At 33.3% G+C, this 15,793-nt stretch overlaps 4 protein-coding genes across 6 annotated transcripts; 2 read left to right on the top strand and 2 right to left on the bottom strand.

The window, feature by feature from the left end:
- LOC118679705 (SOSS complex subunit C homolog) lies at nucleotides 1-757 on the top strand. 2 transcript variants are annotated; one of them, XM_036372386.2, is made up of 4 exons: nucleotides 1-138; nucleotides 196-332; nucleotides 400-506; nucleotides 572-757. In XM_036372386.2, the coding sequence occupies exons 2-4, from the start codon at nucleotides 299-301 to the stop codon at nucleotides 755-757; spliced, it is 327 nt and encodes a 108-aa protein (XP_036228279.1). In that variant the 5' UTR covers nucleotides 1-138; nucleotides 196-298. The 2 variants fall into 2 exon arrangements, with proteins under 2 accessions (XP_036228279.1, XP_036228274.1); XM_036372381.2 differs by having other exon boundaries at nucleotides 21-138; nucleotides 201-332.
- Nucleotides 757-2,587, top strand: Mettl5 (Methyltransferase like 5). Of its 2 annotated transcripts, none has more exons than XM_070111873.1 (4): nucleotides 757-893; nucleotides 1,233-1,364; nucleotides 1,436-1,662; nucleotides 1,854-2,587. In XM_070111873.1, the coding sequence occupies exons 1-4, from the start codon at nucleotides 762-764 to the stop codon at nucleotides 2,011-2,013; spliced, it is 651 nt and encodes a 216-aa protein (XP_069967974.1). In that variant the 5' UTR covers nucleotides 757-761; the 3' UTR covers nucleotides 2,014-2,587. The 2 variants fall into 2 exon arrangements, with proteins under 2 accessions (XP_069967974.1, XP_069967973.1); XM_070111872.1 differs by having other exon boundaries at nucleotides 1,233-1,373.
- On the bottom strand, nucleotides 2,185-7,787 carry Herc4 (HECT and RLD domain containing E3 ubiquitin ligase 4). The gene is made up of 16 exons (XM_014240283.3): nucleotides 7,636-7,787; nucleotides 7,235-7,427; nucleotides 7,021-7,183; nucleotides 6,326-6,562; nucleotides 5,698-6,275; nucleotides 5,477-5,634; nucleotides 5,158-5,416; nucleotides 4,779-5,093; nucleotides 4,537-4,710; nucleotides 4,350-4,469; nucleotides 4,151-4,288; nucleotides 3,565-4,025; nucleotides 3,392-3,479; nucleotides 3,198-3,335; nucleotides 3,017-3,130; nucleotides 2,185-2,965 (listed from the first exon to the last, which is right to left on the bottom strand). The coding sequence occupies exons 2-16, from the start codon at nucleotides 7,301-7,303 to the stop codon at nucleotides 2,813-2,815; spliced, it is 3,165 nt and encodes a 1,054-aa protein (XP_014095758.2). The 5' UTR covers nucleotides 7,304-7,427; nucleotides 7,636-7,787; the 3' UTR covers nucleotides 2,185-2,812.
- Nucleotides 7,788-14,203: 6,416 nt separating this feature from the next.
- On the bottom strand, nucleotides 14,204-15,461 carry LOC106620222 (titin). Its single transcript, XM_036372366.2, has 2 exons — nucleotides 15,359-15,461; nucleotides 14,204-15,054 (listed from the first exon to the last, which is right to left on the bottom strand). The coding sequence occupies exons 1-2, from the start codon at nucleotides 15,359-15,361 to the stop codon at nucleotides 14,272-14,274; spliced, it is 786 nt and encodes a 261-aa protein (XP_036228259.1). The 5' UTR covers nucleotides 15,362-15,461; the 3' UTR covers nucleotides 14,204-14,271.
- Between the last annotated feature and the right edge of the window lie 332 nt (nucleotides 15,462-15,793).

Raw genomic sequence — 15,793 nt, 5'->3', positions numbered from 1 at the left:
TAAATAAACGGAGAGCGTTCAATATATATTGAACGTGTAGCAGTCCCCATTGTACAGCCGTAACAAAAAATGTTGTAAACTCTTAACTTAAATATCAGATGTCAGATAAAAGTTCTGATTTTTAGATATTTATTTCAGGTATAAAATTTATTTTATGTTTGGTTACTATACAAAAAACAATTAAACATATTTTAGTTCAGATAGTTTTATTCCATTACGCTGAATATAACTGGTACTTGCAGCACATTTTCTTGATGTTGCTTGTTTGTGAATTGCAAGCTTGTAAGGAATATCATAAATGGCGAATTTTCCTACTTTAGGTGCTCAGCAAGGTGAAATATAATTTGATAAAATAATTTTCTTGAAGTTAGTTTCAAATTTTGCTTCCTTGCGGCTTAGAAACCAATCGTAAAATTCTGGAGGATCTGCAGTTAAAAAAACAACTTTTACAGAAAGGTAACATTCCAGGATTAGGAACTGGAATATCCACCAATACACTTTACCAGGTATATAAGTTATATTTTATAAAAATAGCATAGGCTAAACATGCCTGCCTGGTGTTAAATTATAGATTCCTGCCAGTCAACTATTACCATCGTCGGATTTTTCTCAAAGTGGTGGATTAGCAACTGCGCCTCGTTCGGTGTTTAATGCAACTACATCAACAACATTAGGGTATTTCGTTTCCCAGGACTCTTATTACGGAAATACTTTTATACCTGTGCTACCACGACTCGATCCAGTGCCTCTAAATTAAAATAATGGCTTGTATAAAGCTAAAAAAGTTGGAGGAGTACTTACATAGTGTGGATAAATTTGAAAAGCCGAAAATCAAATTAGAACAATACATAACACCTCCTCACATAGCTAGTTGTGTGCTTTACAACATCCAGGTCAAGATCGGAAGCCAAACAACTCTTAAATAATAAGTAAGAACGCAACCACCATGTTGAACATTTTTTAACATAATTCTTAAGGATAGTAATTTGCTTAGAACGATGAAAAGCTGCCTGAAAAATGTCTCAAAGTTTTGCATGCTCAGAATTTCTACACATTTTGTCAAAAAAAATATTTTATAGAAATGTACTTCTAACAACTAAATTTTAATTAATAATTCTACAATTTTAGGAAATACGAGTACATTCATGTCGTGGTTGTGTTCTTTCCCATTTTATTTAATATTCCACAATTAATGTTGAAAGTGTTTTGTTTAAATGTATTCCATTTTTTAGACACTATACGGTGATATTGAAGGAAAATATATAGGAGACTTAGGGTGTGGGAGTGGTATGCTAAGTATCGGTTCATTCTTACTTGGTGCTGGCATGACCACAGGTTTTGAAATTGATGACGATGCTTTAAACGTAATTAATGTAAAACATATAATTTTAAAAATATGTATAATAATTTTAAGTTTTTTTTTTTATTTTCATAGATTTTTCAATCTAATGTAACAGATATGGAATTGCCTGGTATAGATTGTGTTTTATGTGACGTACTAACGTTGTCTAACAATGAAAAGTGGGAAAATGCTTTTGACACAATTGTTACCAATCCCCCGTTCGGGACGAAAAAAAATTGTGGAATCGATATGTTGTTTGTTCAGACTGGTGTATTTCTAGCTTCAGGAGCTGTTTATTCATTTCATAAAAGTTCCACCCGGTACAAATACATATTTGTGTTCATGGCTGCAAGATCCTTTAAGTTTTATTTAACATAACCTCAAAATATATGTACATATGTATTATAAGTTTATTTTTTTTTAATTTTGAGTAGTGACATTGACAGCACCGAACACACATAATCGTCATTTTTTGAATTTATTCACTGTATTATTCTTTTTATTTTCACAGGGATTACATTCATAAAAAGGTTAAAGATTGGCACGTAAAAGGGAATGTCGTTGCGGAACTGAAATATAATATTGACACCAGTTATTCCTTTCACAAAAGCAAAAGCGTTGACATCAATGTGGACTTTTGGAGATTCGATGTATCTGAGAAAAATCTTTGATTCGATACACTACAAAAATAGTTTGGATTTATTCTTTTTTTTATTTCAAATACCAAGAAATTGTATACATATGTGTCTATATATGTTTTTGTGTTTATGTTGAAAGTAGAGTATCATGAAAAAAGGCAGATGTGTATTTCTGACCACCCACTTATAGCATTTTTCGAAGCATTTATAAAAATATCAAAAACTTCACTGATGGCAGGAAAATAGTATTTTTAACAGTAACATTTCTTAGAATTTTTTATATACAAGTGTACCAATACAGGTGGTTAATAAGGACGAATTTTTTTTAAACAGCTATTATACAGGTACAAGCTAGTGTAAATCATAAGCAAAATATACTTATACATGAAAATAATTTTAATTTAACACAAACTTTCAATTTATTTATTATTTGTAGATAATATGGCATATGTACACACATGCAGTAGTTTCAATTAAAATTTTGGATAAGACAATAAAAAATAGAATGGAATCAACTTAAGTAAACTAGAAAATACGTAATACATGAAGCCCATTTTTGTTTCACGAATAAATTTCATTATTCTTAACGGCTTTTCGTCTAATCTCATTCAACTCATTTATTATTTATGGATAATATGTTTAAATAACATATGTACACACATGCAGTAGGTTCAATTAAAAATTTGGATAAAACAAAAAAAAAATTATGAAATTAACCTGAGTCAATGAAAAATTGGGCAATACATGTATTGTTACTTGTAGAAAATTTTTCTTTCACGAATATGATTCATTATTCTTAACGTAGGCTTTTCTTTTAAAATATTGTTTTTAGTTATACTAAACTAAAACCCTGAGTTTGTTGAATAGCCTGAAGCAATTTGTATTTTAAACGCTCTTTAGTCTTGTACTGAGGCAAATCTAACAGATTGAAGCACGTATGGGCTACAGGAAGAAATCGTTCATCATTTGTTGGCTGTATGCAGATCTAAAATACATAACATTAATTTTTAGGTAAATAAAAATGGTAATAATCTACTTTGATCGCTTTCATTCCTTGAATGGGAATTCGGTCGCTTCCAGTCAAATATAGTAGAAACTTTTTCTTTTCACTCTCCGGCAACTCGTGGAATACTTCCCAAAACCACCTTATCTACAAATTAATAATCAGTATGAACATGTCGTACAACAATTTTTTCATTGTATATGAATGTACTAACTGTTTGATCTCCAGAGTTGTAACCGTTTTTGTATTCACAATGTAGCTCGAGCGCTTGCCAGTCATATTCTTCGTTTCCCACAACCACGGCCATTAATTCATCTGGTTTAAATATTTGTAGCACTCGTCCCCAACATACCTTTTATTTGTTAATATACATTATTTCATTGAATACGATTTCATTTGGCTGTTTACCTTCATAAATCCTTTGCGAAAAGCTTTAAACTGAGTTTCTACTGCTTTGTTAAATAGAAAATCAACATACAAATCGACAAACTCCTTTCTGTAAAAATTAAAAGTAAACTAATGTAGTGAAAAATATACTACATATTAAGAAGAATTTTGAAAAAAAAAGACGAATAACTAACTTATTATCCAAAGTGACGGGTGTTTGGCTGCCATTTGGTTTCAATTCCTCCGTTTGTGACTCACCGAAAATATCGCGAGATATTTCAAAATTTAAATTAAATACTTCTTCAAAATCAAGTTGGTCGTATTTTAGTATGGACTCCATAGAATTTGCCAATGTAGGCGATAAGTCACGCAAGTCAGTTAAATCGACAGGTTCGTCCAGCAGTTTTTTATATAACGCCAACGGGAATGGTAGATTTATAATTATAAAATTATATATTGCTAAGCCACAAATTACTCCAATCAAGAAGTACATATCATCTGTTTCAAATGTAATATCCGCAAACCAAAGTACGTGTGAGTCTTCATATTCTTTGAACATTCCATATTTCGGATCCAAGAGGTCCCTTAATAAAAGCATAAAAAATTCTTTTCTCACACCACCGGCATCTTCGGCTTCCTCCCCGTGGAATTTGATCTATTTCAAATGAAATTAATTTAGAAGAACATTATTTTTATTATTTATATTAGAAGTAATGTGGCTTATGCAGATATAAGTTATATATAGATGTATAAATTACTTTTTGAATGAGCCGTACATACCTTAAGTGGCTTTTTCAAGTCGCTTTGATTATACTGCATAATTTCCCGTAAAGTGTCCTGCACTAGATTCTCACGTGAAACATTCAGCACGATAAATTGCGAAATAGGTGTTCCAAATGTAAGCAGCGAGAGGATTCCCTAAACATATCGTCAAAATTAAAAAAAAATTAACGGTCATCAAAATTAATTTTGATTTTACCGAATTGGCAGCATTTTGCATAGCGGTATGCATTTGTATGGCTTGATCTGTTTGTAAAAGTGTGGTTTTAGCAGATGCGTTAAATAAAAACGGATAATTACAGATGTTAAAGGCTTCAGGCTGAAATGAAAATTTATCACCATGAAACTTATATTGCGAGTAGTCAGTAGAGGATACTTTCGCTTACATTTTTTTCGAAGAGCCAATGTATATAGTCTTGTTGGATGTCAACGTAATCTGTCAGCTCTGGCCAGTGGAAAATGTCATACTCGATTTTCTCTAAACGCTGTTTGTGATTAATTTTATGTAGCACGACTAATAGGTTTAGAGCCGCTGACAAATTGGAATTATAACTAACCAACTACATGTAAATAAAAAAGTGTATGTAAAAAGTATGAAATGATTGATTTCATAATTACTACTGGCTACCTTCTTTTCAAAGTTTCCGCCAGAGTTTGCAGCAATTTTAAAACTGATTATATGAGCTACCACGTTTTTATAGTTCGATACCAGGTTTTCGAACCAATCTATCGGCGTCTGCGCCCACCACATTACAACAATTTTTCTAGGTATTTCTTTAAGTCTTAGCACAGCATTGCTGAAGGGTGTATGTAGGGTTTCATAGTTTTTAGAATTGACAAATTCATGATATATCGGCAAAATCAGATAAAGTCTCAAAGTTTCAACGTCTGCTGGCGATGGCATAAGTGATGCAATTATTTCATTGCATATTTTGTCCCAAATCTAAAATAGATTATAATGCAAACAATATCAGATGTAATTCCATACTTGCATTTAAGTTACTTACGATTTGCTTAATGCTTTCATGTTCCACTTTGCGTATGAAATCAAAAGTTTGCTTAACTTGCAACAAATCTACGCCGGGCTGTTTTGAGGTACAACAGAAATGCTTATTTTCTACCAAAAATGATCCGTTGAGGCAAGCTTGACTTTTAAATATCACTTCAATGGTTGTTAATAAGTCCATATCAATTGACGCATCCTTCTCGACTATAGCACACTGTTCTGCCAACTCTCTAGTCAAGCACATAATTTGAGTCCGTGGTCTTGAAATTATTATCATTAATATAAGGCGTTAAAGTGTTGCATTAACATTAAATATTTACTCGCTAATCCGATAATCTGCGGCAGGAATTTTATCACCGACTTTTGTGGTTAAGACGAATGAGTGATTGCCACCACAAAAGATTTGCCGTACTAAGGGGGAGTTGTCTATATTTTCTTTGGTATCAGTATCTACTAGTTTAGAGCTATTGGGGCATACCTGAAATTAAGAGCATTACAATTTTATTAGAACGTTCGCATACATAAAGTATATATAACAAACCCATGGTCCAACTATAACATGCGGTACAGAACAGCTATTCACTTTTCGTGTGCCAAAATTTTCTATACAACCCAAACCAAAACCATACACCCGCCCTCGAGAAGGCACTAAAGCTAGAGTATGTTGCGCACCACACGAGATTTGTGTAATAGTACTTCCCATTAACTCTGATACTTTTCGAGGCAGTACTTCGTTCAAGTTACCACCATGTCCAAGTTGACCATGTGACCCTTTGCCACATGTGAATACACCACCGTCGTTGGTCAAAAATACGGAATATTGTTCGCCACATGTTATATAACGCACGCACAGACTACGAAGCGTTCTTAACTGGGTTGGAAAATGTCGATGTGTACAGTCGTTGAGTCCCAATTGCCCACAATTATTGCGTCCCCAACCAAACACAGCACCAGATTTCGAAATTATAAATGAATGATTGCCACCACATGCTATAAAAGCTATAGGTATACCAAGCAATGAATCCACCAGGCGAGGAGAAGTGGAATGGGCCAATTCATTTGGCGGTGATATACCTAACTGACCATAAATATTTGAACCCCAAGCGTATAAAGCACCACCTATAAATGACAATGGAAAATATATTATAATAAGATCATTAATTGCTTACAATTGGTTAACGCAAGGCTGTGATTATAACCACTGGAGATTTGAATAATGGTTTGAGCAGCAAGTTTTTTCACAATTTTTGGCGAACGTATAACATCGGACGAATCTGGCAGCGCCAATTGACCATAGTCATTATGTCCCCAGCTATAAAGCTGACCCCATTCGCTGAGTGCCAAAGAATGACTAGCGCCACAACTTAAATCCGTAATGACAGTATTTCCAAGGTCACTTATGAGTTCTGGAATATGAAAGTTTGTTTAGTTTGTTGTTGAAATAACACTCATTGTGTAAATAATTGCTTGAAAAGATAATTTGCGGTTTCAAATATACGTATTAGATGACGAAAATATGTTGATTTAGACAAAGACAAACGCAAGTGCAATACGCAAAATAACTAGGCACAGTATGTGAAAGAAGAAAGATGTGGTTATTGTGGTTTTTATATTCTTCTTTCATTGTTAGGTTGTTGAATTATTTTTTTGTTAGTATATATGTTTATAAACTACTAATCCTTGTTAGAAATGAGGGACACATTTTTCCAATCATAACTTTGGATGACCGAAGCATTGATTCAACTATTGTCTTTTGTTATACCACGCACCTGCATACTCAGCTATGGTGCTAACATTGCTAAAAGTTGTTGAACAATACGTTCAAGGAAAATATGGAAATATTAAAGTTTTTTATATCACATACGTGGCCGCTTCGTCATCTGTTGGTGACCCAATTGACCATAATCATTACTTCCACTTGAATAAACTTTTCCGTCTTCTGTTAAAAACAGAGTATGTTTGAGTCCGCATCCTATGCTCACTACAGAACTTTCTGGATACCAGGGTATTTCACGCGCTTCCAATATCTAAGAAATATATGTATCACTATAATTTCGTTTTCAAGATTATTAACTAACCTCTTCATCTACAATACCGCCCAGACCGAGTTCGCCATGCTCTGTGTTACCCCAGCAATATATTGACATTTTTTATATTTGTCGATTATTTTGAAGTGGAAAAATTATTTTTTCGGTAAAATGTAGATAACATTTTCCAATAGCTTTTTTGATATTTATGTACGCTGCTTTATTCACACCAATGTTATTCAATCTGGAAAAATGGCGTTATGATATTATTTTATTAGATAATAATTTCCTTTCGCTTCGATTGAACAAAAATTCTAAAATTTCTTAATAATATATTTCACATTAGAGATACAATTATATGGAATCAATAATTTTCAAGGCCATCAAGGCAATGCACTGATTTTTTAAGCAATTCTTATGATTAATTTTGTAATTAGTGTAAAATATTATACCTTAAACCTTAACAAAGCCACTAATTTAAAATTCTAATTGATAATTGCTATATGATAAGCAGAAATATCCAAAATGCACATAAAAGTGACTTCTACTATTTTTTCTGCTTCTAAGAATTTTGAAATAAAAACAAACGTATAAATTTGACAACAACGATAAGAAATGTCACAACTAATGAAATGGCAGAAAACCACATACAAAAATATTTATGGGTAACATTGTAGAGTTGCAAGGTTCCCATAAAACAGATTTTTATTGTTCATTTTACTCGAAAAAATATAGTATTAATAATAAACATAATATATTAATAATTAATTTCAAAAAATCCGCTAGTGGGACAAAGCCTTTGTTTGAAAAGTATCATCATTTGCTGTATCTCCCACTGGAGCATGAAATATATACAAATTTCAATTTGCTTTGTCTTTGAATACATTTTTTTCTTCTAAAACATACTCGCATTTAGCAACTTTTTGTTCCCGCCGAAACAACTGTATAACAGTTTCCGTGAACACTTTAGAATACCGTCACAGGATTTCGGGGATAAAATGGGCGGATAGAGGATGTTCTCCAGATCAAGAATATATACAATATGTATATCTATCAAGGATGTTCTCCAGGTCAAGAATATCATATGTATGTTACATATATCTAACCTAACCTAACCTAACATATATTGTGTAAATATTTGCAAGTGTGTTGAGGAAAAGACGTGTGAAAAATTTCTGGCCGATATCTCATAAACTAAGTGACTAGTTTGCGTATATACAGACAGCCGGACAGACAGAGCATTTATAGGGTCTCCGATGTTTTCCTCTGGGTGTTACAAGCTTCCTGGCATATCTGATATGCACGCTGACTTTTGTAATTTCCCTGACTAAGTAGAATTAGCTATTTTGGCGAAGTTCAACATCAGCGAAGTTCAACATCATGTTTATGCATCTGTACATTTCATCTTTAAATTTCAGTGGCAAATGGAGATTTACTATTATTGAATGCATAAAAAATGGAAAACACAATTAAGAATATATGCGTTCAGGAGACAGATCTGATTGATAAACACATAAAAACTTTTGGTCAAAGTTTTTCAGAAATTACATAAATTTTGCGTTCTTTCCATTTTGTTTACTTTAATGCTCTGCATTGTTTCGAGTTTCTGTTATGAATAGATAGGTATTTATTTTGTTTTTCAGTTGAACGTTACCGGAATAAATAACATATCGATTAGTTCCTTTGAAATTAATGTTTTGTTGGTAAAATAGCTCACTTCTAGCTGAAAATAGAATCACGTATATGAACTACATAGTATATGTGACAATAAAATTTATTTTGTATTTATTTATTACTTATCTTAAAGTATTGCGGATTCTCTCTAATGAAGGTAATTTCTTTAAGCTAATAAATATAAAATTGTCACATGTAATGGAAACCTAAGTGTTTTAAATATAACACGATTGTACATACATATGTATGTACATATGCATTACTAATTGGTGTAAATTCTATTATAACATTTATGCAAGTTGCAAGAAAACGATAAAACAATTACAACTTACTGTGATAAAGCCAAAGGCAATATGTAAAAAAGTATTCTGAAACTTCAATAGATCCCTTCTATTAGTCTATTGTTATGAAATAAACTCTCTGCTTTTTTCTTTGAATGCTAAATAGAAAAAATAAAGAAATCAGAATTACATGTTCTAATCAATTTACCGTATTACCAAAGCATACAATAACAATATTTGTCAAAAGGAAATTTAAAATACAGAAGTATTTGTATGGCACACCCAGGGGTTATCTGATTTTTTTTTTAATTTCACGTCGTTTATTGTATTTTCCTGTATATTTTTCGCACGAAAATCAGCTCAGCCCTGGGTATGCTGCGTTGCTTTGTACGAGAATTTCAAAATATAATTAGAGCCGCAAGCAGTAAATTGTTAAAATTGTATTTATTAATATTATGGTTGTTTTTGTCATGTTTTCATTGTCTTAAAACATGTAAATAAGAAAGGAATACATGTGGAGGACATGCAAAATAAATTAAAAAATAATTGCATATTTTCGCGAACTTCGTAAAAACATACATTCATACTACATGTCTGTAAATATATGTTGTATTCTCGTATTATTGGTGTATGTGATTATTTATGAACATACATATAGGGATATTTATACCCTGAACAGCGTGCATTAAGTTTGCAATACCCAAAAGGAAACGTCTAAGACTCTATATAGTATATACATTTATACACATATAGTGTATCGCCGATATCGAACCTCTATACGATACAGCTGCCATACAAACTGGTTAATCAAAATCAAGTCCTTGGATGGGAAACTCTTTTATTTGATGGAATATCCTCACAAAATTCGGCATAACTTCTTGTCCACGGCAGTCCTACAATTTCCGAATATATTGTTCAGATCGAACCACTTTATCATATATAGCAACCAAAGAAACTGAACGATTAACATCAAGATAAATATCTTTTTATCTTCGGTGAAGCCGAAGTTAATGTTTTTTCTTATTTTTCCATTTCTTTACTATATATTTCTTCGTCGCTTGAGTTTCAGATTTTTTATATTTAAATGGTCCTTTAGCGAGTGTTCGTTTGAGTTGTATTTAGATTGCAAAATAATTTTTTTCATATGTTTCTTTTTAATAAATTTGTAGGTAAATTTTTTATAAATATTAAATTAAATTATATATGCTGGCTCATATTTACCTTGAGCTAATATTTACTTAAGGTGCTTGGATATTTTGTAATCTGCTCTTACGAATTCCTATGTGCACATACAATACATAAAAATTTAAAAACAAAAATGATTTCATCTAATTTTAAATGTGCACTTCATCAGCTTCACAAGCATTTTCTCTCTTGTCTGGCAACAAGGTCTCATGGTCTTAGAGCTTTAATATTTAACGCACTCTTATTTAACCCAAGTGCCTATTTAAAAATACATGTAATAATGAAATTGCGAACGAGTATTTTAAAGAATGCGCGTAACAATCATATCCCTGGTAGGGTTCCATTCACTTGGAGAGCATCACAAGTTAAAGGAACGGTAATCACTGACGGTACACGTCATATACAGTTGTCCACAAAATAAGAGGAGTGCCACTATGAAATATATATTTGGGTACATAACGTTTCTGAATCACATGTAAATGACGAGGTACAATAGCAGCACACATAATGGGATATTCACATTATAACATAAAACCAATTTTTAATGCGATGATTTATTATTCTCGTTCAGGAGATCATTGAAATTGCTTTTCACAAAAAAATAGGAATGTTAGACATTTCTTTACTAAAATAAACTTAACTTAAAAATATTCGCAAGATTAGAAAAGTTATGGTAAATTTTATCATTGTATTTTTCTTCAGTGGGTAGAGGAAATCATTCCACAGACGACTTTATGAATGATTGTCATACAACAAAAAGTCCACGAAAAGTACCGCTACTAAAAAAAGAAACACGTAGAAGCCCGCATACAATTTGCAAAGAAGCATGTCTCCTGGCCCGTGTTTAAATGGCGAAATATATTGTGGTCAGAAGAATTCAAAATTGAAATATTTATTTGTTAGTAAAAGTTCTAGAAAGTTTGTTTGGGGTCCACCTAAGACGGAAAGTAATCGCTGATTTACAACAAATACCTACAAAGATTCTTTGCTAAAATCATGGTAAGGGGTAGCTTTTCACATAGTGGAGTTGGTGCAATTCTCTTGAGTGCAGGCATATGTTAAAATATTAGATGGGTAATGTTTTCAAATGCCTGATGGAATATATTTTGCATTTATATGGGTATACCAACAAGATAATGACCATAAACAGATAAACAAGTGTGCAAACCAATGATGTAGAGTCAACGGAGTTTAAATTATGTCTCAGTCTGTTCAGTCGGCTGCCCTCAATTCCTTAAAACCCTCGGAACTCATATGAAAAAAATGTTATTGAACGAAAACTTACACATTCGAGCTATTTCTGGCAGTTTGTAAAAGAGATGGTCGGAGAAAATCCCCCGCTGAACCCTCCCCGAGGGTGGTAATAGATACCACAGTATCACAACGTAGGGACAAGCTGGTAACTGTTCGCCCTCAATGTGGTGACGTATCTAGTTAAGGTCAGATTTCGTACCTGGGTGTTTGTTACTCCTCAATAGCAAAGCATCCAGATAGGCAGTCTTACTATGGTAGGGGGTACAAACAGGAGATATAACAATCACATTTTGATATTCGAAATACGAGTATTTACTAAGTGAAGGTCACGCATGCAACGTACTTGACTACGATGGTCGATCGCATCTGTGTTTCTATTAATAAACGTAATTAATTAACTTTAACGCTTTAAATATCTTCAGATCTGCAGTCGTAATGGAGTAGCAATTCCTTAAGAGATTTAAGAATTTCACTCACGTTCATTTTATGGCCACCTTTTAACAACTTCCTCGTCGAATTTTTAGCCAACGAAATGCACCCTCTAAAATCGCTCGTATTTGATTATGATATACTCGCACTCTTCGACAAAAATACATATGCAATAAATGGCTGCCATTCGCAACAGGTCTTAGCCCTAGACACATACTTAAATGTATACCCTATACAAGGACATATTGTAGGGCTAACAGCTCACTTTTGACTTTGCATTCGCAATTTGAATTCTGTCCAAGTTCAGCTTTTGTCGTCACTACAGCAAAGTCATTATTCCCCCGTAAATTATTTTACGCATGACCATAAAAAAGTTATAGCCTCCGCTGAGTGCTTAAGGAATTGATTACCACCCACTGTGGTACCACAGTAATTGCGGTAAGATGTATGTCATTAGTACTTATGTACTAGCTGTTGTTGCCTGGTAGTTCACAACTGTCTCTTTTGGCTTGTGACTTCAACACACGGATGTTACTTATATGTATGTATGACTAAGAATTTAAGTGTTGCCTTCGCACCCTCGATGTTTACAAACTAAATGCAACAATTTGGTGTCGCGCGTTCCACTGTATGCCATTTTATATCGTATATTCTCTGCTGCTTTTGTTCTTGTTTCGACATCGTTTTGTTGACAACAGACGGCGATATTGTCTGTTTTGTTATTGGCGTAGCCGAAGTTATGACGCAGCAAGTGTCTTTGTTGGTGTGCTTATGTTTATGTGTTTACGTGTTAATGGCTAATTTTCCAATAATTAAGTGTAATTATCTCCGAAACTGCATTACTCAAGAGAAGTGTAATTTACCTCAAGGATGTGATGGAAATTTGTAGTTGTCTGAAAACCTGTCGAAATTTAATGATGTCATTTGATATCGATGCCGACTAAATAATTGATTTGCTCTTGAGAAGATGTTTTTTACACTCGGGATAAATAAATTGCTCAATTTATAAAATTAGTAACATTATACTTCAGCTCACATTATGTATAATATATCTTCGAAATAAAGCGGGAAAATTAGCTCGTAGAAAGCGGCTAGACCACTTTAAGGAGGCATCCTCTTATTTATTTCATCCTTTAACATGAATATAGCAGGGCTCAGAGGTTCCAAGTCATCTTTGAAATCATCTCGAAAGCATTCAGGTTGTTGCTGATTCATCGTTGTCATACACGAATATAGTGTACAACTATGTATAAGCTTTGCATATAAAATTTCCGGAATAGCATTCAAGTGTTTTCGTAGTGTCAAATTCACAATATCTAAATAATCGTCACTTGACGGCGTGCCATAATTTTTGTAAGATACTAAATTCAGACCATGTTATTGCAAGCTTCTTTCGAGGTGTTGAATTCCAGTTAAGAGTCAGTGTTATTGTGTTGTTCTGTTGTCAACTACTGTTGATCACTTTAACGTTTTTTGTAGGACGGTTTATACAGAGAAAAAGAAACGTCCTGAACTCAGTCAACTGTCAAAGTTCAGGAGGTTCTGACGTTTAGCAATTGGAAAAAGAGGGACGACCAGATTGAAATCTTACCAAAAAAAATATGTGAACAGAGATATTTGTTGCCGCTGTTGAAGATCACTAACAAAAATTGGAAAACAATGAAAATTAAAAAAAAAACGCGAAATGAAAATGTATGTGATGTATAATCTTTTGTGTTGTTTTGCTGCGTAGTATTAATTTTCAATTGAAAATGATAATAAAATTTATGATTTGAGAGCTAATACATTTATTTACTTCATTAAGAATTGAAAGTTTAAAAATCAGTTGTTTTAATATATCACAAAATCACAAAAAAAGATTTAAATAGTTTTGCATACGTTTAACGAATACGTGTATAATAATACATCTTAATAAATCTTGGGAATTTTAATTTAAATGCCCAAATATTATTATTTTTTCCGATCTTGCTACAATGGAAAATGTAAAAAAAACGCTAAATTTGAGGTGCTCTCTCACTGAAATAAGTTGGACAACCCTTTGTCCTTGTTTTAGATGGATAGATATAAATAAAAATGCAAGTATATATATATTTTTAAAATAATAAAAGGATATACATATATTTATTGTATATAGTATATAAAAAAAAAAGAAAAAAAAAAATATATATATATAAGTTTGTATGAATTTAATGTGGAAATATTTTAATGAATAAACAAATTAATAAATTGTGCTATTTTCTTTTTACAATTAAACTAGTAAAACTTTTACAATCTTAAACGTTTAATAGCGCGGTAGCGGTAGCCATCTTTGGCCAATACAGCCGTCTCCTCAGGACCCTCGGTCTCAGTTTGGCCTTGCTCCAGTGGTGGTAAGTAATCACTGTCGACTGCCTTCGGCAGAGCCATCTCTTCTGCGGGTTGCTTGTAATGATAGCCATCATCCATCAAAATAGCGCTATCTTGAGGGACTTCCTCCGCTTCTTCCTGCAAACGCACTTTTGGGTGGGCAGGTTCTTCTTGCTCCTGCTGTACTTCCTCTTCTGGTACTGCTGGTGGTTCGGTCTCCACTTCTTCCACAACTGGCGTTTCAGTACTTAATTCCTCAGCCGTAGGGGGCAAGTAGACTGAAGCCACTTTCGGGACGACTGCGTTCACCTCTTCTGTATCGTCGGCATTTGGTGGCAGATATGATTTGCTGGGTGGCAAATAGCTTGGTGATAAGTGTGAGACGTCACGACGTACACGTTGGCGGTTTTTCAGCTGGCGTATAGTGCGATATTCATAACCGTCGGTACCGAGTACAGCGCTTTCTGGTACCGCTTCGGGCTCAGCGATGGCGACGGGTGCTTCAGTTTCAGCAATGATAGCCTCAGTTGTAGTGGTTATCTCTTCGGGTAATACTAATTTAGGCTCAGGTGGCAGATAATTGTAAGCTGGCTGGTGTGCTGCTGCCAACTCGGAAACGTCTCGCTGGAAGCGCTGGTGCGGCAGTGCTGAAGCAATTGCTGTGGCTGCAGCCAGCACTAAACAAGGTACCAAAGTGAATTTCTGCAGAAGAAAAACGTGTGAAATATAGTAATCAGATAGTTGTCGATTTACTAAGGCTGTGTAGTGTGATTATATTTTTCCAGATTATTTTTACTAATTTTTCATACTGCGCTCCAAGTTTTTAATCATTGGATTTGATTTTAGTCCTTCTTTTTAAGTATTCTTTTATAATAACATAATATTTTGACATTATATGTGATTCAACTTCTTGCAATAGTTTTTTCTTAACTTTTATATTTTTGAATTTAAACTTTTCAATTTGAATTTCAAAATGCACTTTTAACTTAATCTGTGGTTTACACACCATTTTATTGTTACACACAATTTATTTCAACTTTTATTAAATTTAAATGCTTTGAGAGCGTGTCGCTACGACCGACAGTTTGCTAATGATATGATTACCGTCAAATGCAAACGTTTTTATACTAAAATATGACACTCAAAATTATTATTTAAAAATAAATAGTAAATACCAAATAAAGTTCCAGTTGAAAAGGCAAAAACCAACGTAAAAAGGAAGAATTCATCGATAATAGTCGAAAATTCAACTCATTCAGCTATAGAAAAGCTAAGTGAAATAAGAACAACAACAAAACAGCGCAACCTGTTCATCGATACCATAAAGCTTGCAGCTCAATTGCTCCGGTTGAAAGTTTGAAGTTGAAGTATCCACTTCGGCTGCACTTAAGTCGCACTCAACACGAAAATATTTCAAATTTCAAAATGCATACATACAAAC

Source organism: Bactrocera oleae, chromosome 6 (assembly GCF_042242935.1).
Source record: "Bactrocera oleae isolate idBacOlea1 chromosome 6, idBacOlea1, whole genome shotgun sequence".
Classification (NCBI taxonomy): Eukaryota; Metazoa; Arthropoda; class Insecta; order Diptera; family Tephritidae; genus Bactrocera; species Bactrocera oleae.
The sequence above is the reverse complement of the archived record's forward strand: the minus strand, read 5'-3'. Positions and strand labels throughout refer to the sequence as shown.

Bases quoted from the DNA above. Each gene is read 5' to 3' on its own strand.
- LOC118679705 (XM_036372386.2), top strand. From the start codon at position 299: ATGGCGAATTTTCCTACTTTAGGTGCTCAGCAAG. The intron at 333-399 runs GTGAAATATAAT...CTTGCGGCTTAG, and splicing joins TACTTTAGGTGCTCAGCAAG to AAACCAATCGTAAAATTCTG. The intron at 507-571 runs GTATATAAGTTA...GTTAAATTATAG, and splicing joins CCACCAATACACTTTACCAG to ATTCCTGCCAGTCAACTATT.
- Mettl5 (XM_070111872.1), top strand. From the start codon at position 762: ATGGCTTGTATAAAGCTAAAAAAGTTGGAGGAGTACTTACATAGTGTG. The intron at 894-1,232 runs GTCAAGATCGGA...TCCATTTTTTAG, and splicing joins GTGTGCTTTACAACATCCAG to ACACTATACGGTGATATTGA. The intron at 1,663-1,853 runs GTACAAATACAT...TTATTTTCACAG, and splicing joins TTTCATAAAAGTTCCACCCG to GGATTACATTCATAAAAAGG.
- Herc4 (XM_014240283.3), bottom strand. From the start codon at position 7,303: ATGTCAATATATTGCTGGGGTAACACAGAGCATGGCGAACTCGGTCTG. The intron at 5,094-5,157 runs GTAAGTAACTTA...AATCTATTTTAG, and splicing joins ATGAAAGCATTAAGCAAATC to ATTTGGGACAAAATATGCAA. The intron at 3,480-3,564 runs GTTAGTTATTCG...TAATTTTTACAG, and splicing joins CCCGTCACTTTGGATAATAA to AAAGGAGTTTGTCGATTTGT.